The 25,874-nt window shown below is 46.6% G+C and overlaps 1 protein-coding gene across 5 annotated transcripts in view; it reads left to right on the top strand.

Annotated features, from left to right (window-relative positions):
• Nucleotides 1–347: 347 nt before the first annotated feature.
• IFT140 (intraflagellar transport 140) overlaps nucleotides 348–25,874 on the top strand; it is a 284,666-nt gene continuing 259,139 nt past the window's right edge. For all 5 annotated transcript variants that reach the window (XM_078854619.1, XM_073362957.1, XM_073362955.1 and 2 more), the window contains exons 1-3: nucleotides 348–454; nucleotides 12,503–12,684; nucleotides 16,786–17,007. In XM_078854619.1, coding sequence (XP_078710745.1) covers nucleotides 12,538–12,684; nucleotides 16,786–17,007 — 369 coding nt within the window. In that variant the 5' untranslated portion in view covers nucleotides 348–454; nucleotides 12,503–12,537. The remainder of the gene's footprint in view (nucleotides 455–12,502; nucleotides 12,685–16,785; nucleotides 17,008–25,874) is intronic.

Genomic DNA, 25,874 nt, shown 5'->3' with positions numbered 1-25,874 from the left:
ATGACTGTCAGCTGGGGCTGGGGAGAAGTGTCAAGGCAGAAGTGCAGGTGAACAGAGAGGGGGTAAGGTCAGTAGCAGGTTAGAGGGTGGGGGAACAACACCAGTCTGGAGTAGCAGGACTCCTGGGGGCGAGACAGGACAGGCGGTGGCACACACTGCACGTGGACTGCCAACTCATCGATTTAAAGGGCCAGCACCATTCCCGCAGCGGTGAAAGCGTTCTTCAGCTTTTGGCTTCGGCGATTTCCGTGACCGTTCGGTTTAGGCCGGGCGTTTCCGTGACCGTTCGGTTTCCTCGGTGGGCAGGTTCGGCGGTTTCCGTGGCTGGGGCTCCGCCGTTGTCAGGGGTAACGCTAAGCATCTCGGTGCAAGTGGAGGTCTAGAGGCCGCCACGCAGGCCTCAGCGGGTCCTTGCCCCCTCGCACGGGGCCATCTGCGCTGTTGCTAGCGGCGGGTAAGAGTGCGTAGAACTGCGGGGCGCGGACAGAGGGGTCGCGGGCTCCAGGCTTCAGAGAACGGCCGGGCGTGCCGCTGCTTTGCCCCCTATCTCTACGAGAAGCTGTTCGGGCGCCGGGCCCGTCCTGACGGGGCCAGTGCGGGGGCCGGGCCCGTCCTGCTGGCGGAGTGCAGGATCCGGTTCGGGCTTCTAGTCTGTTCGGGAGGGGAGGGGGCTCGGGGTCTGGTAATGGGCCCAATTTAGCCTTCGAAACCTGTGTGTGCGCGAGGGTCTTTTGCCCTCCAGTCCGATGAAGTATGAAAAACTATCTGACATAATTTGCTGCCAATAGCAGTTTGTTACACTACATACTGCCTGCGTTACAGCGCTGTCGGAGTCTGCAGCACCGACCGAATACATTTTCACCCAGCTTCTTGCCACCTGGAATTTAATGCCCACATAATAAACATACCCAGGCCATCACACTTGAAAGTCTTGGAGAGTCTCCTCGGGTTGTAAGAGAAACGCACGAAGCACCAACGTAGTGAGTTTGAGCTATAAATTGGAGAAGGCAGCCATTGAGAGAGCTTAAGAAACTTGCAGTTAAGGGTCAGATCTTTTATTGTAGTGGAAGGGAGTGATCTTGAAGATGCCTGTTGTGGAATCAAATCTTATACTTAATCATAATCAAGGTTTTTAAAATATTTTTCCAGTTTGTAAAATATTTTCTTTTTCTGTTTGTTTTACTGTCCATTTGACTTGTTTACTTATGTGATGCGTTTTTGTTGCTGTACATTTTAATAAGTAATCTGAACAGAAAAATTAGAACTAATAAATAAACTGGGGGGATTTAGAGGGGGGAGAAATTGGCCAGTCTCTTTTGGTGAAGATGAATGGATTCTGCCCACATGGAGTCCATTGTAGGCTGAGGGCCTAAATTCGACTTTTACAGTTCTTTTCACTTTAAAGTTTACAACTTTAGATTATTAAATGGGTAAGAGAATTTTTTTAAAACCGAATTTATATTGACAATGTCCCTTGAAACCTGGCCTTTAAATCTGTTCCCTTTATCTGCAATGTGTACATCTTTGACTTCTGTCACTTGTGTAATATAGCTTGATTTTGTACATTTTTTTCATATATAATATTTCAAACAGTTTTAGAGTTTGTTAAAAAATTAAAAATAATGGTACAGGGGAGAGATGCATCCACGGAGAGACTTTATAGAGGTAATTGCAGAGTTTCTGAGGGATGTGTCCCAGAAAAGAATCTGGGAAAAGATTTATTGTTTATTGTTTATTATTGTATTTGCTGCTGGATTCATTGACAGGTATGTAACTGAGCAGGAGGGCAAACCATTGTTGATTTGGAATCTGGGGTAGCTGATAGTATCACACATGGAATATAAACATCTTTAGGAGTTGTGGAGTTCAGGGCAGAAGAACTGTAATTGTAATTGTTTTGCCTGAATCTAGATGGTGCAGCTGTGGATGAGGACTGTTCAAATGGCATGCTGGTTTGTTTTTATGCATTGCAAAAATTTGCGAATCTGGATCTCAAAAAAAAAAAAAATTCTCCCTCTCTCTTCAGAAGTTTGATTTTTATTTTGAAAGACATGTTGCTATTTAAAGTTCCAAAACAAAACCCTACCAAAACAAAATGTTCCACTGCGTACACAATTATCTCTAGGATATATGAGAGAGAGAGAGAACAAACCTCACGTGAAAAATGTTACTCAGATTGCTTAATGAACTACTGGAAGGCATGCAGATTCTAATGATTAAGTGTGTTGAAAGAGTATATATAGACTTATAGACATAGACTGCTGTGTCTGAATGGAGACCCATTGAGAGCCAAAGTCCCAAAAGAGTACTTCAACTCCAAGTTCTTGAAGCACTTTTGGGACACCTTGGTGGTATTTCAGAAGTATTCCCTGTATATTTTGGATTTATACTTAGGCCAGAGCTCCGAAGACAATGATTAAAATACTATTTGGCTGCTACTCACTTAAAATATATTTAAGAAAATGTTATGGGGCTAGTGTAGCCTGGGTTTGGGAGATTCTTAAGGAGATAAAGACTGGCATATTCGTAGATGTTGTGTTTCATGATGGATTTAATCACCCATGTGACTGAAGTCTCTAACTTTCCAAGGAGAGGCTCTCTTGTTTGAGGCTTTGCAAAAAATAAAAAGTGCTGGAACTTACAGCAATGAAAGACAATCTGGCCTTTTGTCTGAAAATGTTTCTTAGGTATGGTAAGTTTGAAGGGGTAGACACTTCTGGATCTTTAGAGGCAAAACTACAAAATCAGAAGTTTGATGCTTCAGTGAATGTGTGGATATCTCATTTACCAGGTTTACAGCAAGCAACATTAGTGTGGTTTTAGAGCTTTGACTCAATACCGTGGTCTAGTTATTTAAATATATAAGTAGGCTTATTATGGCAATTTCATGTAGGGATTCAGAGAGAAACTAGGATTGTCCTCTGCTGGGGGCTGGCTCTAAAATTACCTGGTAATACCACCAAATCTGCAAGGATTTCACATTTATGTTTAACTAGATTTTAACTACAGTGTATGCCTTTTGGAATATATATAGTGTTGTTTTAGCCATATTGGTCTCAGGATAGTAGAGAGACAAGGTGGGTGACGTGATATCTTTTATTGGACCAACTTCTGTTGGTGAGAGAGACAAGCTTTTGAGCTTACACAGAGCTCTTCTTTAGGTCTGGGAAATGTATTTAGCTGTGACACGAGTAAAAGCTAAATATGTCTACTATAAATAACTCAAAGAACATCCTACACCACAATTTACCCAGGAATTTAAGGATATCATCAAATCCTTCCCCAAATAACTACAAGAGAACCTCTACAAGCTCATCCCCCACTGACCCACCGCAGGGACTTATATGAGCTTCCCAAGATATGCAACCAGTGGAACCAGGCAGACCCATCATATCTGGCCATGACACTCTTACTGAAGGAATATAGGGACTCCTAGAAACCATCCTCAAACCACTTACCACACAAAGGGCCAGCTTCCTCTGTGATACAACTAACTTTTCCAGAAACTCTGCAACATTAACAACCTCCCTCAGAACACCATCCTTGCCACCAAGCATATCATCTTCCTATACACCAACATACCTCACAATAATGGGGTCACTGCCTGCCTCAAATATATACAAGACAATGAAGAACCCTCAGATATCCAGCCCAAACACATCACCGACTCCTCTATATAATCCTCCCACATAACAATTTTACGTTCAACAAAACACTTTGCTTATACCCGGGGAACAGCAATGGGTACTAGGATGGCTCCCTAAAATACTAACCTCTTCATGGGCAACTTTGAAGAAGAATTTCTGGACAAATGCATCATGAAGCCAATGATTTACCTGAGCTACATTGATATTTTCATCCTCTGCACAGATGACCTAAACTCCCTTATAGATTTCCACTACAACTCCTCCCCCCATTCCATTAAACTCTCTCTACAACACCACTAGCATCAACTTCCTGTACACCATGATACACTTCAACATGTACACTTCAACAATGGAACTCTACATACAGCTATATACAAGAAACCGACGGATCACCACACCTTCCTTCAAAGAGCCAGTAACCACCCCAAACACACCAAGAAATCTGTTATCTACAGCCAGGCACTCAGATACCACAGAATGTACTCCGAGGAGAAAGTCAGGGGTATATACCTTAACACAGTTAGGCCTGGTCTACGCTAGGAATTTACATTGGTATAGTTATGTCCATAGGCGCCAACTCTGTGGGTGCTCTGTGGCTAGAGCACCCACTGGGAAAAATTGGTGGGTGCTCTGCACCCACCGGGAGCTCCTCGCCCCAGATCACTTCCGCCTCCTCCTCTGAGTGCATCGTGTCCCTGCTTCTCCTCCCAGTGCTTGCTGCCGTGAAACAGCTGTTTTGCAGTGTAACAAGCTCTGGGGGGGAGGGGGATGAGCGGAATGTGGCGCACTCAGGGGAGGAGGCAGGGTCGGGGCGGGGATTGGGGGAAGGAGCCCAATAGGGGCAGGGAGGGGGTGGAGTTGGGGCAGGGACTTTGGGGAAGGGGTTGGAATGGGGGCAGGGCAGGGGTGGAGTCGGGGCGGAGGGTGCGAGCACCCACCGGCGCCAAGAGAAGTTGGCGCCTATGGTTACATCTCTCAGTAATGTGAGAGCAGCATAGGTGCTGCAACTACGGGTGCTAGGGATGCTGCTGCACCCCCTGGCTTGAAGTGGTTTCCATTATTTTCAGGGTTTACAGTTTGTTTCAATGGCTCTATGCACCCCCACTGTACAAATGTTTCCAGCACTCCAGCAAGTGGTGACGCACAGATACTTCTTTCCCCCCAAGTTCCTCCATGCCCCCCTGGGGTTGGGGCAGGGGGTGAGGAGCAATGGCATGGCTTGCTGCATCCAGGTCCTTTGCCCACCTGGTCTGTGCTGTGAGGCAAGCATTAGAAGCTGCTGCTTTCCCCTTACGCAGCCCACGTGGGGAAAGTGACCTGGATGTAGGGAGTGCTGGGCATTGCTCCTTGCTCCCTCCCTCACAGCTTCTGGGGTGGGGCATGGAGGAGCAGCGTCGGAGGTGTCAGCGAACAGCAATGCTAGCCGGTCCGTGCATCCAGGTCAGTTTCCCCATGTGGGTGCAGGAGGGGGTGCAGGGGTTAGGGGCAAAGGGGGTACAATACAGAGGTTGGGCTACAGGAGGGGAGTGCAGGGGTTAGGTAAAAAGGGTGCAGGAGGGGTTGGGGAGAAGGGAGTACAGGGTTGAGGGGCTCAGGAGGGGTTGGGGAGAAGGGGCATAGAACCTCAAATATATACAAGACAATGAAGGATGGATTACATGGATTAGGGAAGAAGGGGCTGCAGAAGGGGGTTGGGGAGAAGGGGTGCAGGAGGGATTAGGCGGGAAGGGTTATTCATTGTTGTTGTGTATTTTACAAATATTTCAGACATACATCTCAGCTTAATGCCTGAAATCGCATTGAATTTTATCAATGACTACCATCTCTCAGCTTCTCTGCACTAGCACAAGATGGGTCCATCTCCCACTCTGTCTGCCTGGGTTCTCTCCTTCCTTTAATTTTATTCTTGAGAGCATGCAGTAACCTATTAGCAGGAGCCAAAGATTTTATCCTGAAACATTTACTCTGCAAGGAGGCTTTACTCATATACTTAATCTTGCTGAACTCATGAAGGTTCTGGGATCTGTCCCCAGCTCCTGCTGTAGCTCAGCAGTTCAGAGTTTTGGAGCAACACTACATTTGTGTTGATTTGTCTGCAAACATTTTAATGTTTTGCTGCTGCTGTGAAGAATAAAGAACAATCTGGTGTTCTACCGTACAGTCTTTGTACCCTGAAGTAAAATCACATATGCCAGACTCCTGTTGTCTATATATAGCATATGTTGTGACAGATAGAGCATGTTTTCTTGCTGATTCTGAGACAGACATTGCAGATGTGTAATGTTGTTAAAGCTAGTATGTATGGGTTTGCACAGGAGGAATTTCACTACAAATTAATTCCTAATAAAGATAATTTCTTCAGAATAAGCACTGGAATCAACTTTTTTGCAATATTGATTAGCCTAATCAAATTATAATTTTTGTAAAGACTGCTTAATAGCCGACAATGTATGTCCAAGTCCAAAATTTATATCCTTATGCCATGTTTTTTTCAGTTTATATATTTTTATTACTGCTTTTTATTTTTTAACTAAAATAGAAGTTGCTAAGTGGTTGCTAATTTGTACAATTATAACAACAGAAGCCTGGAGAGGCAAACACTGTGTGTTCTGTATTCTCATAGAATCATAGAATATCAGGGTTGGAAGGGACCTCAGGAGGTCATCTAGTCCAACCCCCTGCTCAAAAGCAGGACCCATACCCAATTAAATCATCCCAGCCAGGGCTTTGTCAAGCCTGACCTTAAAAACTTCTAAGGAAGGAGATTCCACCACCTCCCTAGGCAATGCATTCCAGTGTTTCACCACCCTCCTAGTGAAAAAGTTTTTCCTAATATCCAGCCTAAACCTCCCCCACTGCAACTTGAGACCATTACTCCTTCTGTTTGACTGGTTACTGTGAATTACTCCTTCTGTTTGACTGGTTACTGTGAATATGTTTTTAAGCCTTAATCTCTTGAGACTCCAATTCCACAGCTATGGATAGTGGAAATTCCTGTAGTAGATGATGCAGTGTCCATCCTATTTTACTGGAATGCGTGAAAGAATGTACAGTAGAACCTGAGAGTTATGGAACCTCAGGAATGGAGGTTGTTCATAACTCTGAAATGTTCGTGACTCTGGACTAAACATTATGTTGTTCTTTCAAAATCTTACAACTGAACATTGAGTTAATACAGCTTTAAAACTTTACCATGCAGAAGAAAAATGTTGCTTTTAGCGATCTTCATTTGAATGAAACAAGCACAGAAACAATTTCCTTACCTTGTAAATTTAAAATAAAAAAAACTTCCCCTTTATATTTTAGTAGTTTACGTTTAACACAATACTGTACTGTATTGGGAGGGAGCAGGGGTTGGTCTCTGCTGCCTATTTTGCTGCCTCTGTTTAGGTGTGTGTATACAGGGAAATCAACATAGGTGTGCGCATGGGGTGTGCCGGGTGTGCCCAGGCACACCCTAATGCCCTGAGCTCTGGCTGGGAAGGCTGCTCCTCCCCCTTCCCCTGCTGGAGGCTCGGGGTGGGGAGGAGGAGGAGGAGGAGGCTGCAGCAGTTGCAGGCAGCGATGGCAGCGGAGCTGTGTTTACATCGCTGCTGCGCTGCTGACCCCAGCAGCACCAAGTGAGTGGAGTCGGCCCAGGGGCCCAGCTCCACCAATATATGGGGCTGGGTGTCCCCCCGGCCCACCTGCTGCCCCCCCGCACCTCCCCGTCCTCTCCTCTTGCTGCCCCCACACACCTCTCCAGGCCCTGGAGCAGAGCATCCCTGCCTCTTCTGTGCAGCTCCATGCTGCCTCCCTGCAGCAACAGTTGCTGCAGGGTCCTAGTATCCTCCTTCTCGACTGCCAGGGAACACTGACTCTGAACCTGCCCTTCCACCTCAGACCCTTCCCTTTTCCAGCGGGATCCTCCACCAGCACAGGGGGCCGCCCCACCCACAGTCACTGCTCCTGCCCTATGCTGGACAAGAAGGCAGCCCCATCCCTCACCCCCAGTGAGGCTACACTCAGGGGCAACAGCAGGGGAGGAGGCGCACGCAGCACCCCCCAGCACCCACCACGGGGGAGGTGAGGGAGATTCCTGGACCTGGGAGGCTCCTCCCCCCGAGCTCACTGCTGCTTGCAGGGAAAGGGCTGGGGGGAGTCCTCCTCTCTGGCCCCTGTCCCGGAGCAGCCTGCCTGCACCCCAAACTCATCCCTCGCCCTGCCCCATCCGAGAGCGCACACCCCCAGCCAGAGCTCTCACCCCCGCACTGTACCTTCAACCCTCTACCCTAGTCCTGAGCCCCTCCAACACCCCAAACACCTTATCCCCAGTCCCAGCCAGAGCCCTCATCCCCCCGCACCCTAATCCTCTGCCAGAGCCCTGAGCCCCCTCCAACACCACAAACCCCTCATCTGCAGCCACACCCCACAGCCCTCATCCCATACCCCTCACCTCTGCACCCCTTCCCATTCCCAAACTCCCTCCCAGAGCCTGCACCCCAATCCCCTGCCCCAGCCTAGGGCCTGCACTCCAGACTTCCCTCACCCAAACTCCCTCCCAGAGCCTTGGGCAGGTGGGGGGCGGAGTTTGTTGGGGCGGGTTCTGGGCACCACCAAAATTTCTACAAACCTGCCACCCTGGTGCCAAAGTCCCCTCCCTGCCCGCCCGCGCAGGATGTATTTGTTGCATGTACAAACTTCCCCAGCAGCTGCACAAAGTTGTTGTAACTGTGTCACACAGCGAACCCCGCGCTGCTCCCATGACCCCCCCCTTGACCCCCCTGTCTGCCCGGGCCCGCCCAGCCAATCACTGCCTCCCCAGCGCTACACGTGACCTTTGTTGACTTACGTCAGTCATAGCGCTCTTCCACCACTGCGCTCCAGCTTGGTTGGCGCTCTTTGCACCTGCCTCATAAGTGCCATCACGTCATTGGTCAAGAAGATGTCCAAGGGGTGTGTCATAACCATACAGCTAAGGGTAGCCTAGAATTCCTCCTTACCTGTAAGAGGTTAAGAAGCTCAAATAACCTGGTTGGTACCTGACCAATGGGGAAAAAAGTTACTTTCAAATCTTGGGGGGTAGGGGGGTGGGAGGAGGCTGGCTTTGTGGTGTGTTCTCTGGGGAAAGCAGAGAAGCATCAGGTCAAAAAAACTCCTTCTCCTGTAAACCATCCTGTACAAGTCTGATATTACAAAAAGAGTAAGTAAATAAGGCAAAGCACGTTAGATTACCTTTTGTTTTCAACTTGTGAATTTTCCGTTTTCTAGAAGGAGGTTTATCCTGTTTTTTTGTAACTTTAAAGTTTTGCCTAGGGGGGAATCCTCTGTGTTTTGAATATGATTACCCTGTAAAGTATTTACCATCCTGATTTTACAGAGGTGATTCTTTTACCTTTTCTTTAAATAAAATCCATCTTTTAAGAACCTGACTGATTTTTCCATTGTTCCAAGACCCAGGGGTTTGGGTCTTTGATCATTTTGTAACCAATTTGTTAGGATATTATTCTCAAGCCTCCCCAGGAAAGGGGGTGTAAGGGCTTGGGGGGATTGCTGGAGGAAGAGGAACTCCAAGTGGTCCTTTTACCTGGTTCTTTGTTAAAGTCACTTGGTGATGGCAGCGTTACTTAAACCCAAGGTGCAAAGGAGAATTTGTGCCTGGGGAGTTTTTAACCTAAGCTGGTAGAATAAGCTTAGGGAGTCTTTCATGCAGGTCCCCACGTCTGTACCCTAGAGTTCAGAGCAGGGAGGGAACCCTGACAGGGTGGGATTTGGTGGGGACTCTGTTCTGAGCGGTGGTGCGGTAAGGGGGCTGGGCCGGGGGGGTTGGTGGGGGACAGGGAACGGGGGTGTTGGATAGGGCGTGGGAGTCCCAGGGGGCCTCTCAGGGGGCGGGGGTGAGGCTAGGGGTCGGAGCAGTCGGGACGGGGGGTTGGATAGTTGGTGGAGTCCTGGGGGGTAATTGGGGGTGGGGCCTCTGGAGGGGGAGGTCAGGGGACAAGGAGCAGGGGGAGTTGGATGGGTTAGAGGTTCTGGGGGGGACCTGTTGGGGCGGGGGTGTGGAGAGGGGTTGGGGCAGGCAGGGAGTAGGGGGAGTTGGATGGGTCAGGAGTTCTGGGGGTCCTGTCAGGGGGCGGGGAGTGGTTGGATAGGTGTGGGAGTCCCAGGGGGTCTGTCTGGGGCCGGGGGTGTGGATAAGGGTCAGGGCAGTCAGGGGACAGGTAAGTGTAGTGTCCTAGGGAGGCAGTTAGAGTGGGGGGGTCTCAGGAGGCGGTAGTCACGGGACAATATGACTGTAAATATGGCAGGCGACCAGCTTGGCTTAACAGTGAAATCCTTGCTGATCTTAAACACAAAAAAGAAGCTTACAAGAAGTGGAAGATTGGACAAATGACTGGGGAAGAGTATAAAAATATTGCTTGGGCATGCAGGAGTGAAATCAGGAAGGCCAAATCACACCTGGAGTTGCAGCCAGCAAGAGATGTTAAGAGTAACAAGAAGGGTTTCTTCAGGTATGTTAGCAACAAGGTGGTGGTCAAGGAAAGTGTGGGCCCCTTACTGAATGAGGGAAGCAACCTAGTGACAGAGGATGTGGAAAAAGCTAATGTACTCAATGCTTTTTTTGCCTCTGTCTTCACGAACAAGGTCAGCTCCCAGACTACTGCACTGGGCAGCACAGCATGGGGAGGAAGTGACCAGCCCTCGGTGGAGAAAGAAGTGGTTCGGGACTATTTAGAAAAGCTGGACGAGCACAAGTCCATAGGGCTGGATGCGCTGCATCCAAGGGTGCTAAAGGAGTTGGCGGATGTGATTGCAGAGCCATTGGCTATTATCTTTGAAAACTCATGGCGATCGGGGGAGGTCCCGGACGACTGGAAAAAGGCTAATGTAGTGCCAATCTTTAAAAAAGGGAAGAAGGAGGATCCTGGGAACTACAGGCCAGTCAGCCTCACCTCAGCCCCTGGAAAAATCATGGAGCAGGTCCTCGAGGAATCAATTCTGAAGCACTTAGAGGAGAGGAAAGTGATCAGGAACAATCAGCATGGATTCACCAAGGGCAAGTCATGCCTGACTAATCTAATTGCCTTCTATGACGAGATAACTTGCTCTGTGGATGAGGGGAAAGCAGTGGACGTGTTGTTCCTTGACTTTAGCAAAGCTTTTGATATGGTCTCCCACAGTATTCTTGCAGCAAGTTAAGGAAGTATGGGCTGAATGAATGGACTGTAAGGTGGATAGAAAGCTGGCTATATTGTCGGGCTCAATGGGTAGTGATCAATGGCTCCATGTCTAGTTGGCAGATGGTATCAAGCGTAGTACCCAAGGGTCGGTCCTGGGGCTGGTTTTGTTCAATATCTTCATAAATGATCTGGAGGATGGTGTGGATTGCACCCTCAGCAAGTTTGCAGATGACCCTAAACTGGGAGGAGAGGTAGATACGCTGGAGGGTAGGGATAGGATACAGAGGGACCTAGACAAATTAGAGGATTGGGCCAAAAGAAATTTGATGAGGTTCAACAAGGACAAGTGCAGAGTCCTGAACTTAGGATGGAAGAATCCTATGCACCGCTACAGACTAGGGACCGAATGGCTCGGCAGTAGTTCTGCAGAAAGGGACCTAGAGGTTACAGTGGATGAGAAGCTGGATATGAGTCAACAGTGTGCCGTTGTTGCCAAGAAGGCCAATGGCATTTTGGGCTGTATAAGTAGGGGCATTGCCAGCAGATCGAGGGATGTGATCATTCCCCTCTATTTGACATTGGTGAGGCCTCATCTGGAGTTCTGTGTCCAGTTTTGGGCCCCACATTACAAGAAGGATGTGAAAAAATTGGAAAGAGTCCAGTGGAGGACAACACAAATGATTAGGGGACTGGAACACATGACTTCTGAGGAGAGGCTGAGGGAACTGGGATTGTTTAGTCTGCGGAAGAGAAGAGTGAGGAGGGATTTGATAGCTGCTTTCAACTACCTGAAAGGGGGTTCCAAATAGGATGGATGTAGACTGTTCTCAGTGGTAGCAGATGACAGAATGAGGAGTAATGGTCTCAAGTTGCAGTGGGGGAGGTTTAGGTTGGATATTAGGAAAAACTTTTTCACTAGGAGGGTGGTGAAGCACTGGAATGCGTTACCTAGGGAGGTGGTGGAGTCTCCTTCCTTATAAGTTTTTAAGGTCAGGCTTGACAAAGCCCTGGCTGGGATGATTTAGTTGGTGTTGGTCCTGCTTTGAGCAGGGGGTTGGACTAGATGACCTCCTGAGGTCCCTTCCTACCCTTATATTCTACGACAAGGAGCATGGTGGCTTAGATAGGGGCAGGGTCCCAGGAGGGGGCAGTCAGGGGACAAGGAGCAGCCGGGGTTGGTGGTTTTGAGCAGGGAGGTCAGGGGGTGAAAAGTGGGAAGGAGTGGATGGGGTGGGACTTGGGTGGGGTGGGGGCTCCTGGGATGCACACCCTAATGAAATGTGCTGTGCACGCCTATGGAAATCAACGTTTATCAACATTCAGTGATAAAAATCTAATCCTTCCAAGCCTAATAGAGGCTAAATCATAATATACTGATGGTCATCTTTGGACATGAAGTAATGTTTAATCCATGGTGTGTTGTAAAGCTGGTAGGGAAATTCTGGATTGTTCAGTTTCCTTTGAAATAATCCAGTACAGGCCACTGCTGGAGGCAGGATACTGGCCTACATGGACCACTGGACTATTTCAATATGGAAATTTCTGTGCTCCTAAAGGTTGTACCAAAATGTCATTTTCACTTTTTTTATTTTCACCATAGTACAGTGAAGAGGGCAATATGTTTCTTCAATTTTGCCTAGTTCTTAGTTTAAACTGACTGTTAGAAATGTATGTGTGTTTGTTTTTTCCTTGCAGAGATCTGAACACTGCCTAGGACTGTGTATGTCACTATGGCTTTGTATGTTGGTCACAGAATAGAAGTCCCTGATTCAGTTGGGTCCCCTTCCCACATAACTTGGCACCCTGTTCATCCACTCCTGGCTGTTGCTTCCATTAGCTCAACATCTGGAGGCAGTGTGGATATCTATTTGGAACAGGTAAGCATTCAGGAACTTCTACTTTGGTCTTGATGTTATTTTGCTGTGATCTCTTTATAGCTGTTATATCTGTGGTGGAACAGAATTATGACGTTTAGCAGGTTTTTCAAAATACATATGTTTTGAAGGCTAATTTATATTCCTGGAATCCTTCTCTATCAATTTTGTTGCTCATAATGTTCAGTGATATTGATGGCATATCAAATTAATTAATTTTAGACTTTCCTGAAGTCAGTAGTGGGTTCCTCATGAATTAGTTGGATCTAAAAAACAGAAACACCACCTTGAGTTTTACAGACTACTGGCTTTTTTATTCTTCTTTGAGCTGATTGCCAGCATACTGTTGATGTAGGGGCTACTCAATGGTCACAGAATGAGAAATGCAACTCTACCTGCCAAATGTAATGTTTAATCCATGGTATGTTGATGTACGTCATGTCATGTCCCAAGATGACAATCAGTATATTATGATTTAGCCTCTATTAAGTTTAAAGCTGTTAGGCTTAGGCTTGGAAGAACTGGATTTTTATCACTAAATGTTGGTAAATGTTGATTTTTTTCCTGTGTACACACAAACCAAGGAAAAAATATTTCCATTGGCAATATTTGAAATTTATAAATAGGCAAAGCAAGAAGAATGTAGCTTGAGAAGTTATTAGTTTGATTTAAGGGGAAAAAATTTCAGTGAAATGGATGCATACTTAGTTCTTGTGAACACCAAGCCAAAATTTATCTTAGGATATTCAGCACCAAGGAAATATTTATTGAGGTTTCGGCTTGAATCTGTGTTCTCAATATCAGGGAATGTAAAAAACAGAATAATTTCTCCACCCAGAGTCTGAGCCAGCTTGCTCGAGTCAGATTATTTTATCATATAGGATCTGTCCGTGTTATAGTTATTGCTTACTGCAGTTCTAGAATGATTTCCCTAGTGTGGACAGTGACTTTCTTTTTCCCCCTGAGAACTGTTTATAGACTTCTCAAGCACGGTGGATTTGATTTAAATCACTAGTCAGGAAGATACAATTTAATCATGGATTTCTACATAAAAGTGCATTCTTGTTGGTTGTTATAACCTTAATTTATATTCTTCACAACTCAGAGATAGATGTGGGTTTCATTTTTAGAAGGTACACGCTATACATTTTAAAAGTGATTTATTTTGAAAACTTTTCAGATTAGTTTTACAGCTATATCAGAAAATGAATGATTGTTTGGTTATTTCATTTACCAAAGGTAACTGAAGCAGATATTTATGAAGTCATTGGGAGATGAACTATCTCCAATTCAACAGGTTAATCATTAATATTTGGAGGATTTTCTTGCCATGCTGTATTAGGAGGAGAATATCATCAGTCAGAATTTAAATTGTTTTAGTTAACTAAAACAACAACATTATGTATTCTGGATTTTTTTTTCTTCAACAGCAAACATAATTTAACAAAACAAGCATATGAATTTTTGAATGTAAACATTCAAGTTTTTTAAAATCAGGTTTGTTTTTGTTAAAATTGTTTTTAATTAAAATAGTTAAATGACATTAAAAAAAACAACAAAAATGTAATCGAGTATGTCAGCCAGGTCAACATGAGAAACTTAAAATATTGGCTTCTGTGGCTAAGTCAGTCGTCTTCACCTTCATTTTCTTGTTTGTTCATGGTCTGGAAAAGAAAAACATGCTTTCCTGCTTTTTCAGGTCCCAAACGATTTCTCAATTCGGAATGAATTAGTCCAAAGGAAGAAAATATTCTTTCTACATTGGCAGAAGAAGTTACTGCTGTTAAAAGTGAGATAATCACTTCAACAGTCTCTGAATCCAAGTGCTTAAGTGACTTCCACCAGTCCACTGGTGTGACTTTCTTTAAAACATCATCAGCAAACATATATTTCTTGAATGGTTCACCCTTAGCTCTGAAGTTTATTATAGTTGGCATTATGGAGGGATGATTGCTGGATGTCCATGTCATAGCCAACTCCTCTTCTTCAGCAGTTAAGGTCTGACCTTGGTACCGAGTATTGGGAATATTTGCAAGAAAATGAGCTGGAGATAGTGCTTGTCCCATTCGTTTTTTTAATGCTTGTAATTTAACTCTGTCATTGCATATTTCTCTTTTTAAGATCTGACTCAGTTCCTTCCAAATTTCAACAGCGTCATCAATAAAACAGATGTTTCCCTGCATTTTGTTCAAGGCTACAGAAATAGGCTTCAGGGCACTCAGCATGTGTTCAACATTTCTCTTAAGCCCAGTGTTGAGAACTTTGGCTGTGACGGTGCCATCTATTTTTTCACGATTTTGTTCACAAACTGTCATCAGATTAGGCCATTTCTTGATATAGTGCTCAAAACAGTCCACTTCTGAGTTCCATCGCACATCCTGTGGGAGAGTTAGCTTGGTTCCTCCCACTTTTTTCAGAGCAGCTGCTGCAAAGTGATTGTTACGGAAGTATTTTGCCATTTCAACAACATTAGCCTTTATTTCTGGGACACTGAAGTCTTTGGCTAGGAGGTGCATCAAATGAGCACTGCAACTGTATGTTATTAGCTTGGGACTCTCTTCCAAATAATTTCTTCTCATCTTGGATACATTTGCAGCATTGTCTGTGACCAAGCTGCATACTAGACATTTGAATTCTTTTTCCCACAGTTTGTTATAGCTTTTACTGCTACTTTTTGTAAGTATTCTGCTGTGTGTGCATTTCCTGATGTATCAATTGTTTCTGTAAGGAAGACATTCCCTTCTTCTGTTGTCACACAAGCACATATAACAGGATCATTGTGGACATTGCTCCACCCATCAAGAATCAGGTTAACAATTTTACCCTCTAGTCCTTTTGTACACTGCTCAATTTCTCTTTCATACACTTTATCCAGCAATTTGCCTGCGACATCTGCTCTGTTGGGTAGACTGTATCCTGGTCTTAATGACTGAACCATGTTAATGAAGTGTGGGTTCTCAATTAGGAAACGAGAGTTTGTTGCATTAATAAACCGGGCAATTTTTTCAATTACTTCTTTTTGTAATCTGCTGGTTCTTATCACTAACTTATCTATGGTTGTTTCTGGATGATGGAGATTTTTTTTCTTTTTGCTGCAGGTGATATACTGTGGCTATGTGACATACATGATTTGACTGAAACATTATCATTGGCAGATAACTCTGAAACTATAGAAAATGATGGTGATTTTGAAGGTGGATAATCTTCAGACCAAATAAGTCAATGCAGTTAGTTAATTATTATTACCATATTGCTCATTTAGTATTACTCATTGCATTCACTGACACTCAGTACTACTTTAAAGGTAAAATTGAAATAGGCAGATCTTCCTTTTACAGCTATGTATTTTTTTTATCACAACTGCATCTAAAATGATAGTACCATAGAGTGTAAACTATATTTTTTGCTCAAACATGAGAATTCAAGAATAGTCCAGAAGGAAGATAGGCAGTCCTTAAACTCACTAACCTCTTTTGTCATATAACTGAGGTGTGTTAATGAACCACTTCACCTTGAATGGTCCGAGAATATGTGTTAACTACTTATGCTAAACAATTTGTTCCAACTTATATTTGGCTGTGACACTTTGAGTACCTTTCCCAGACCTGAAGAAGAGCTCTGTGTAGCCTGAAAGCTTGTCTCTTTCACCAACAGAAGTTGGCCTATAGAAAAATATTCGATCACCCCCCTGACTGGCAAAAGTATTCTCTTGTATCTTCAGTCCTGGTAGAAACCTTCTCGATCCCCAGTACATGAATCAAAGTTTCTTTAGTTTCAGTGAGAGTTCTTCATATGTACCGAGAGAAGATAGAGCAGAAAAGCAAAGTGAGGCAGAGATTTTTAATACCAATATTGTGTGTGTTCATAAATAATTGTCATATGTCACTTTTTTAAAAACATATTTATACATGTGAAGTACTTGTGGACAACATAGGAAAGAAATGTCTTGTGTGTGTCCACTTCAGATGTTACTGCAGTGTGGTCTATGCTTATCTTGTGTCTATGGCAGAAAATATCTTATTTGGTGGAGGGCAGATATGTGTTGAATTGGAAGAGAGTTTATCCCAAAGCCCTGTAATGAGGTCTGTTTGTTTCCATTTGCAGGGAGAGCATGTGCCTGATTCACACACTGAAAGGAGTTTTCGGGCCACATCTCTTAGTTGGCACCCATCCAGACTGATCCTGGCAGTGGGCTGGGAGACAGGGGAAGTGGTGGTGCTTAACAAACAGGACAAAGAGCACCACACAGTACCCCCCAACCATAATGCCGAAATTACTGTCCTAAACTGGAGTACTAATGGTACCCGCCTTGTGTCTGGTGATAGGGTAAGTAGCAAAACTGACATGCCATCAGTGTGCTTGATGCTCGTATAATGAGTCCTGGCGATGAAGAAGGAGAGTGGGATTTTTAACAATAATGGATTAATGTAGGGGGAGAATTTCAAGGAAAAGATGAGTCTAATTTCATCATAGTAAGTATTAGTTCTTTGAGTGATTGCTCATGTGCATTCCAATAGGTGTGTGTGCATGCCGCTTGCATGATCGTCAGAAGTTTTTCCCCTAGCGGTATCCGTCAGGTTGGCTGTGGAGACCCTTAAAGTGGCGCCTTTATGGCAGTGTATATAGGTCCCTGCTGACCTGCCGCTTGCTCAGTTCCTTCTTACAGCCAGTGATGGTTGTTGGAGCAGCTCAGTCTCTTGCATTTGCAAGTGCCTACCTAAAGTGGTTCCCTTTTCTTCATTGTATATAGTTGTTATATAGTAGTTTGTAGTTAGTTGGACTTACTTTGGGGGGCTTCCCCCCGCCCTAGTTTCCCCAGGCACTTGGGCATGCCTAAGTCGCAGGGGTTTAAGGCATGCCAGAGCTGTGTGAAACCTATGTCCACAGGCGATCCGCACACTGCCTGTTTCAAGTGTTTAGGAGAGGGCCATTAGACAGATAAGTGCCCAATTTGCAGGAGCTTTAGACCCAGGATTGAGAGAGAGAAGGACTATAGTTTGCAGCTCCTCCTGATGAACTCGGCCATCAGCACACAGCCGGCACCAGAAGCAGCACCGGCATCATCGGTGCGCAGCGCCCCCGCCTCAGTGCGGGATGTCCCAGCACTGAGGAAGGACTCCAAGGAGCATGGGTGCCGCTCCCAGACTCGTAAGGCCACTCACGGTCCCCGCGGCTACATAAGAAAAAGAAGGCGGACAGGAGTCGTTCCCCTGTCAAGAAGCCATGAGGGGACTCCAGCGGGGTGCGTCCTCTGGTGGGACAGCTATGGTCTGGACCTTTAGACCTGGCACCATTGACTCCGGCCCCAACAGGTGGCTTGTCGAGTCCGGTGCTGGTGGCCTCCCTGACTTGGGAGAATATGACTTCCCTCCACGCCGGATACCTACGAGGCAGCATGGGACCTCATTGCCATGATAGCGCGAGCCACGGCACCACAAGCCCAGGCAGCATCAGTGGCATTGGCAGCACCACCAGCAGTGTCTGTCCCGGCACTGCATGTAGCTCCGGCACCCTTTGCAGTACCGATGGCGGCACCACCTCTGGTTCATAATCGTGGCACGCCTATGATGTTACGGCGCTGCTCACCATCTCCCTGGTACTGCTCTCCAGCACCGTTGGGCTCCGCCCTCCTGTGGTTGGGCACAAACTACTCATCCGAGTCAGACGCCAAGTCTTCTGTCTCTCGACGCAGCCACTCCCAGTCCTGGCACCGCAGACCAGTGGAATCATCTTCACTGGCAGTCGCCTGGCTGCCCCAGTGGCAGGGCCCAGTCCAATGGCCCTTTTGGACCCTGGGGGCCTACCATCAGGCTCAGGGTCAGGGCTCCAGGCCGGCATTGGTGACATCAGCACTCTGTGCCCCTCCCTCAGCAACACCCTGAGGGGCTCGCTACACCCCCAGGGCTCATAAGGACCCTGCACAAGACAGGGACTCTGGGCTGTCATGCTCAGGCGCAGCACCCGAACCAGCGCCATCAGTGACACTAGAGCCACCTCCAGTCATGGGAGGCTCCGAGGTACCTCACCCAGCCTCCAGAGAGCCAGAAGAGCAGGAAGACCCTGTTCTATGAACCTCCTCCTCACTAAGCGAGGTGGTGACAGGTACTCCCAGCACCCTACCGGCAATGGACACCAAGGGACACCAGGACTTTCCTAGGACGGTGGCCCTAAACCTCAACCTCCAGGCAGAAGAGGTCATGAAGGAGTCTGACTTGATGGTGGACATCCTTGCCCCGGAGGGTCCTTCTAGGGTGTGGCCGTGCCCCAAATAAGAACAATACAAAACACCAGTAAGGTGCTCTGCCAGACTCCAGCTTCTATACCATCCACCGCTAAAGGAGTGGAAAGACCCCCTTTTTGTGGCACAAAATAGCGTGAACATCTTTTCACGCACCCCCAACCGGGGACTCTGGTGGTCGATGTGGCAAATTACAAAGAGCGGCAAGGACAGCTGGGTCCCACGCCTAAGTCATGGGACGCAAAGAAGCTGGACCTTTTCGGCGAAAAGGTCTACTTGACCAGAGGGCTCCAGCTTTGAGTGGCCAACCAGCAAGCGGTACTCAGCCACTATGCTTGCAACTCTTGGAACTCAGTGGCAAAGTTCCAGGAGTTGCTCCTGGCTGACTCACGCAAGGAGTTTAGCGCGCTCCTTGAGGAAGGCATGGTGTCTCCAGAACCTCCCTCCAGGCCTTGTTAGACGTGGCGGACTCGGCGGCTTGGACCATGGCCACGGCCATTACAATGAGGCACAGTGTGTTGCTCCAGGTGTCGGGGATACCACCTGAGGTTCAGAACACAGTTCGGGATTTCCCCTTTGACTGTGTGGGCCTGTTCACCCAAAATACGGACTCTCACCTGCACAGCCTTAAGGGCTCGTGGGCGACCTTGAAGTCTTTGGGGATCCACACCCTTGCACCTCAAAGAAAGCCTTTTGAGCTTCAGCCCCCGTCCCGCTTCTATTCTGGGCTTCCTAGGCGAGACCCGTCAAGGAGATGGGGCAGAAATAATAGGAGACATCCACCACAGTCCTCCTCAGGCCAAGGCCAGGGTTCGGCCAAACTTTTGAAGATGCGCCCGAGCATGGAGCATCAGTTTCAGTCTCAGAGCCTCATCCCGCCTTTGTGAATTGACTCTCCCACTTCTACCATGCTTGGTCCCAGATCACATCAGATTGCTGGGTCCTCAGCATGGTAGGGGTGGGATATTCTATCCAATTCTGTTCCCTACCACCCTCCTTCCCCGTCCCTCTTCAGGGACCCTTCTCATGAACAACTCCTCTTGCAGGAGGTGCAATCACTTCTCACTTTAGGGACAGTAGAGGAGGTTCCTCAGGAGTTCAGGGGCAAGGAGTTCTATTCCCACTATATCCTCTGGATCTGCGAGACCTCAACACATTCATAAGGAAAGTGAAGTTTCGCATGATCTCTCTGGCCACCATCATTCCTTCCCTGGGTCTGGGGGACTGGTATGCCGCCGTTGACTTGAAAGACACGTACTTCCATATATCCGCTATCCTAGCCCACAGACGATTCTTGAGATTCGTGGTCAGTGGCCAGCACTATCAGTTCAGGGTGCTTCTGTTTGGGCTCTCGGCGACCCCCCGGCTATTCACCAAGTGTATGGTGGTTGTGGCAGCCTTCCTCCACAAACATCAGGAGCAAGTATTCCCGTACCTAGATGACTGGCTCAGCAAGGCCAAGTCGCAAGCACGGGCCACAGAGCATGTGTCTCTGGTGCGGGCCACATTCCACAGGCTGTACCTCATATTGAATGTGCCCAAATCCACACTGGCCCCGACACAGAGAATAGAATTCATAGGGGCTCTCTTGGACTCCATGCAGGCCAAGGCGTTCCTGCCTGAGCTGTGCTTCCAAGCACTCACGTACATTATTGAAAATCTTTGCCGATTCCCACAACCACGACCAGAAATTGCATGAACTATCTGGGCATATGGCAGCCTGCACATACGTGGTCCAGCATGCTGGATTACGCCTTTGGCCCCCTCCAGGCGTGGTTGGCGCAGGTGCACAGGCCGGGCAGGGACCTGCTGGACACAATAGTTACCCACCCCCCTCGAGTCTCTCCACTGGTGGCTGCAACCACAAGTTGTGAGGGAGTACCCTTTGCCAAACCCCAATCTACACTATCCCTAGTCACGGCCACCTCGGCACTTGGTTGGGAAGCGCACCTGGGCGATATCAGAACTCAAGGTCTATGGTCCCACATAGAACTATCGCTGCATATCAACGTAAGGGAGCTGAGGGCTGTTTGCTTGGCATGCCAAGTGTTCCAGGCCTGCCTGCAGAGGGAAAGAAAGCCAATTTGTTTCCTTTTCTTGAAGGATTATATGTAAATAACAACAATAAATGGATATAGCCAGATACCACTGTTCTCAGTGGTAGCTGATGACAGAACGAGGAGTAATGGTCTCAAGTTGCAGTGGGGGAGGTTTAGGTTGGATATTAGGAAAATCTTTTTCACTAGGAGGGTGGTGAGACACTGGAATGCATTACCTAGGGAGGTGGTGGAATCTCCTTCCTTATAAGTTTTTAAGGTCAGGCTTGACAAAGCCCTGGCTGGGATGATTTAGTTGGGATTGGTCCTGCTTTGAGCAGGGGGTTGGACTAGATGACCTCCTGAGGTCCCTTCCAACCCTGATATTCTATGCAGGGTGCATGTGTGTCGGTGCTGATGGACAACACTGCAGCCATGTTCTATATACACAAACAGGGTGGTGCTCACTCCTCTCCCCTGTGCCAGGAAGCCTTTGAGCTGTGGGATTTTTTCATCGCCCACTCGATACATCTAGAGGCATCGCACCTTCCGGGAGCGCAAAATGAGCTAGCCGATTGCCTCAGTTCCAGGAGTTTCACGGTCACGAATAGTCTCTCAGGCTGGACATCGTGCACTCGATTTCCCAGAAGTGGGGCATTCCCCACATAGACCTGTTCGCGACACAGAGCAACAGATAGTGTCAGCAGTTCTGCTCTTTCCTGAACCACAGCACAGGCTCCATCATGGAGGCCTTTCACCTTTCATGGATGAGTCACCTGCTGTACACATTCTCGCCCTTCGGTCTCATACACAAAGTCCTCCTCAAGACTCATCGGGACTGGGCTTCCTTGGACCTCATAGCGCCAGCGTGGCCCTGCCAGCACTGGTTCACCATGTTGTTGAACCTCTCAGTGGACAGACCAGTAGCGCTTTGTGTGTGCCTGACCCTCATCACACAGGACCATGGCCATCTGCAACACCCCAATCTGGAGTCCCTCTGGAAACTCCATGGCTGAATCCTCTTGAGCTTCAGTGTTCGGACCCAGTGAAGAAGGTCTTGCTGGGAAGTAGGAAACCTCCACTCATGCCACATACCTGGCAAAGTGGAAGCGTTTCTCCATCTGGTCTCTGCAGAGGGGAACCGAACTGCAGCTAGCGCCAATTCCCCTTATTTTGGACTACCTGTTACAACTTAAGCAGGAGGGATTGGCAATATCTCTCCAGGTACAACTGGCTGCCATTTCGGCCTTTCACCTGGGGGCAACGGGTAGGTCAGTCATCGGTAATCCCATGGTGGGCAGGTTCCTCAAGGGCTTGAACAGACTTTATACCCAGGTATGACGACCTGTTCCCCAGTGGGACCTCAACCTGGTCCTGTCCACACTCATGGGGCCCCCTTTTGAGCCCATGGCAACCTGCCCTCTGTCCTACCTTTCCTGGAAGATGGCCTTTCTGGTGGCCATAACCTTGGCCAGAAGGGTATCTGAGCTCAGACTTCCAAGCCCTCCTGTACTGTCTTTTATAAAGACAAGGTACAGCTACGCCCTCACCCTGCATTTCTGCCAAAGGTAGTCTCCCAGTTTCATGTGAACCAGACATTTTTACCTGTGTTCTTCCCTAAGCCCCATACCAGTAACAGAGAACACATGTTCCATTCCCTGGACATTAGGCATATTCTAGCTTTCTACATTGAGCGCACAAAGCCATTTTGTAAGTCACCACAGCTCTTTATTGCAATTGCAGAAAGGATGAGGGGGCTCCCGATCTTGTCCCAGCGCATTTCATCATGGATCACATCCTTTATCAGGACTTGCTATGACCTGCCAAAAATTCCAGCCCCTCCGCTTATGGTGCACTCCACGAGAGCACAGGTGTCATCGTCAGCATTCCTGGCACAGGTCCCTGTCCAGGACATATGCAAGGCAGCAACGTGGTCTTCCATTCACACCTTCACGTCACACTACGCCATTACCCAACAGGCGAGGGATGATGCAGCCTTTGGCAGGGCAGTCCTGCACTCAGCAACCAGTTGAACTCCGACCCCTGTCCCAGAGAAACTGCTTGGAAGTCACCTATTGGAATGCACATGAGCAATCATTCGAAGAAGAAAAAATGGTTACCTACCTCTCGTAACTGTTGTTGCTCATGTCCATTCCAAATCCCGCCCACCTCCCCTCTGTTGGAGTATTCCGGCAAGAAGGAACTGAACAAGTGGCAGGTCGGCAGGGACCTATATACATTGCCACTCCAAGGGTCTCCACAGCCGACCCAACGGGTACCGCTAGGGGAAAAACCTTCCGACGATTGTGCACGCAGCGCGTGCGCACACCTATTGGAATGGACATGAGCAACACATCTCGAAGAACAACAGTTACGAGAGGTAGGTAACCATTTTTTTACATGCTTCTGGAATGGAAATGGGTTTATATCAGGATTTCCCCAACTTTATTGGCTTTTCTACAGTGCTCATTGCTATTGTACCTAAGCCCTTTAAATATTAATGAATTTAACTTCACAACATATTCCTTGGTAGTATTTTGCAGATATGGAACAGAGACACACAGCAGTGGAGTAACTTGCCTGAGGCCACCTAGGAAGTTTGTGACAGCTGGCAATAGAACCCAGATCTCCTTAGTCCCAGTCCAGTGTCTTTACGACGAGCCCTCCCACATCCTTCCTCCCCTTTTGTAGAGTGACCCTCCCTCAAACACAGCAAAAACTCTTGAGTGTTCCTAGAATTAGTGTATTTTTAGTTGGAGCAAAGAGCAAAAAGACTCTAGTGGGGGGGAAATGTGTTGTGGAAATATATTTTAAATACATTTATATACATTTAAATTATAAATATATAAAATATATATAAATTATATACATTTAAATACATCATTTCTTGATGAGTTGGTTGCTTTTTTATGTAGCGAAATGAGGAATTATCTATTGATATTCAGTGTTGACTGCTAAATTTTCATACTGGATTCTGTTTTTGCCAATTCCTGAGTCAAAAAAGAAAAATGCTATTCCTTTTGTCTATTTTCTGTGACCTTTTTTGACACTCCCTAGGATAAGACAGCGCTTCTCCAGAGATTTCAGCTTTTACTGTCAGTATGAATCAATGAAAAAGCATAGATCTAATTATTGGCTGTAAAACTTCTGTTATGTTTGGTGGTCTTGACAAAGAAATTGACTGATAAAAGCCACAGTCGAATTGTCCATTTGCATATAGAAAAATTGGGCAACAATGGTGAGATTGATAATGGTGAGATTGCTGATGTGCAGAGACCACTGCCTATCAAGCAGACCACTGTTGTCTCATTGTTAACTTGTACTCCCCTATCTGGCTATATCCATTTATTGTTGTTATTTACATATAATTCTTCAAGAAAAGGAAACAATTTTTTTTCCCTCTGGATATCAATGCTGCTTAACTACAATCTGTTAAATGTAGGTGGTTTACTTCAGATGCATGTTACCGGGACTATAAGAGAGTGCCTGCAGAAAGAGGTGAGTGCTGTGTCTCAAAGATTGGGAGACTTGACCTCAGCCTAATCTTCTTTAAGCAGCTTTGTAGGCTAGTGTCCTCATCTGGGAATGCCCAGCCCCCAGTAATTCAAATTTAGGCTCCAAGAACCACTGAAAATACTTCCTAAAACTTGAGCAGCAACCAGTGAGGATCAGGAGCTCTTTATGTACATTCTAAGTACATAATACCTTGGATAACTTCCAGTTTTTGATGGCTCGATAGTATCGGAAAGGTCTAGGTGTTTTGTATAAGTATCTTGAGTGAAACTGTCTTTATGAAACAAATGCTTTTACAGCAAAAGGCAAAAGCTTTGGGCTATTAGAATGGTTCAAAGGATACCAAGATGTCTTAACAAATAAATCTCATGGGTACAAATGTTACTGTGTCATCTCCAGTTGCCATGATGAAAGCTGGCTAGTTCTATCCCTTTTCTGCAGCCACTAGCATTGGCACATAGAAACAAGATTTGTGCATGCTCCGTTTCCAGCTTGATGTACTCATGTCTGAGTTTGGAAGCAAATTGAAGACTAGCTCGGCCTTGGCTGAGTAAATACTTTTATTCAAGAGCTCCAATCTTGTCTTCCAATTCTCTGACAGAACAAGAAGCAATGGTCTCAAGTTGCAGTGGGGAAGGTCTAGGTTGGATATTAGGAAACACTATTTCACTAGGAGGGTGGTGAAGCACTGGAATGGGTTACCTAGGAAGGTGGTAGAATCTCCATCCTTAGAGGTATTTAAGGCCCAGCTTGACAAAGCCCTGGCTGGGATGATTTAGTTGGTGTTGGTCCTGCTTGGAGTAGGGGATTGGACTGGATGACTGCCTGAGGTCTCTTCCAACCCTAATATTCTATGATTCTTCCACAAATATTTTCCCCCAGGCAGAGGCTAATGAGACAATTTAGTTTCAGATTCCAGGCTTTGCTACTAGCTGGGGAGCAAAGATTGGCTTGACATTAAACTATGAAGAGAAAAAAATTCTCTCCCTAGTAAACATTTTGGGGAAAAAAATATTTTTAGCCATTTTTGGCTCTCTTTGATTCTCCTGCATAATGACAGGTTTCAGAGTAGCAGCCGTGTTAGTCTGTATGGGCAAAAAGAAAAGGAGTACTTGTGGCACCTTAGAGACTAACCAATTTATTTGAGCATAAGCTTTCGTGAGCTACAGCTCACTTCATCAGATGCATGCAGTGGAAAATACAATAGGGAGATTTTATATACACAGAGAACGTGAAACAATGGGTGTTACTATACACACTGTAACGAGAGTGATCAGGTAAGGTGAGCTATTACCAGCGGGAGAGAAAAAAAAATCAAGGCTACAACCTATCCTGAAGGATGACTCATCACTCTCACAGATCTTGGGAGACAGGCCAGTCCTTGCTTACAGACAGCCCCCCAATCT

Source organism: Lepidochelys kempii, chromosome 10 (genome assembly GCF_965140285.1).
Source record: "Lepidochelys kempii isolate rLepKem1 chromosome 10, rLepKem1.hap1, whole genome shotgun sequence".
Lineage (NCBI taxonomy): Eukaryota > Metazoa > Chordata > Testudines > Cheloniidae > Lepidochelys > Lepidochelys kempii.
The sequence above is the reverse complement of the archived record's forward strand: the minus strand, read 5'-3'. Positions and strand labels throughout refer to the sequence as shown.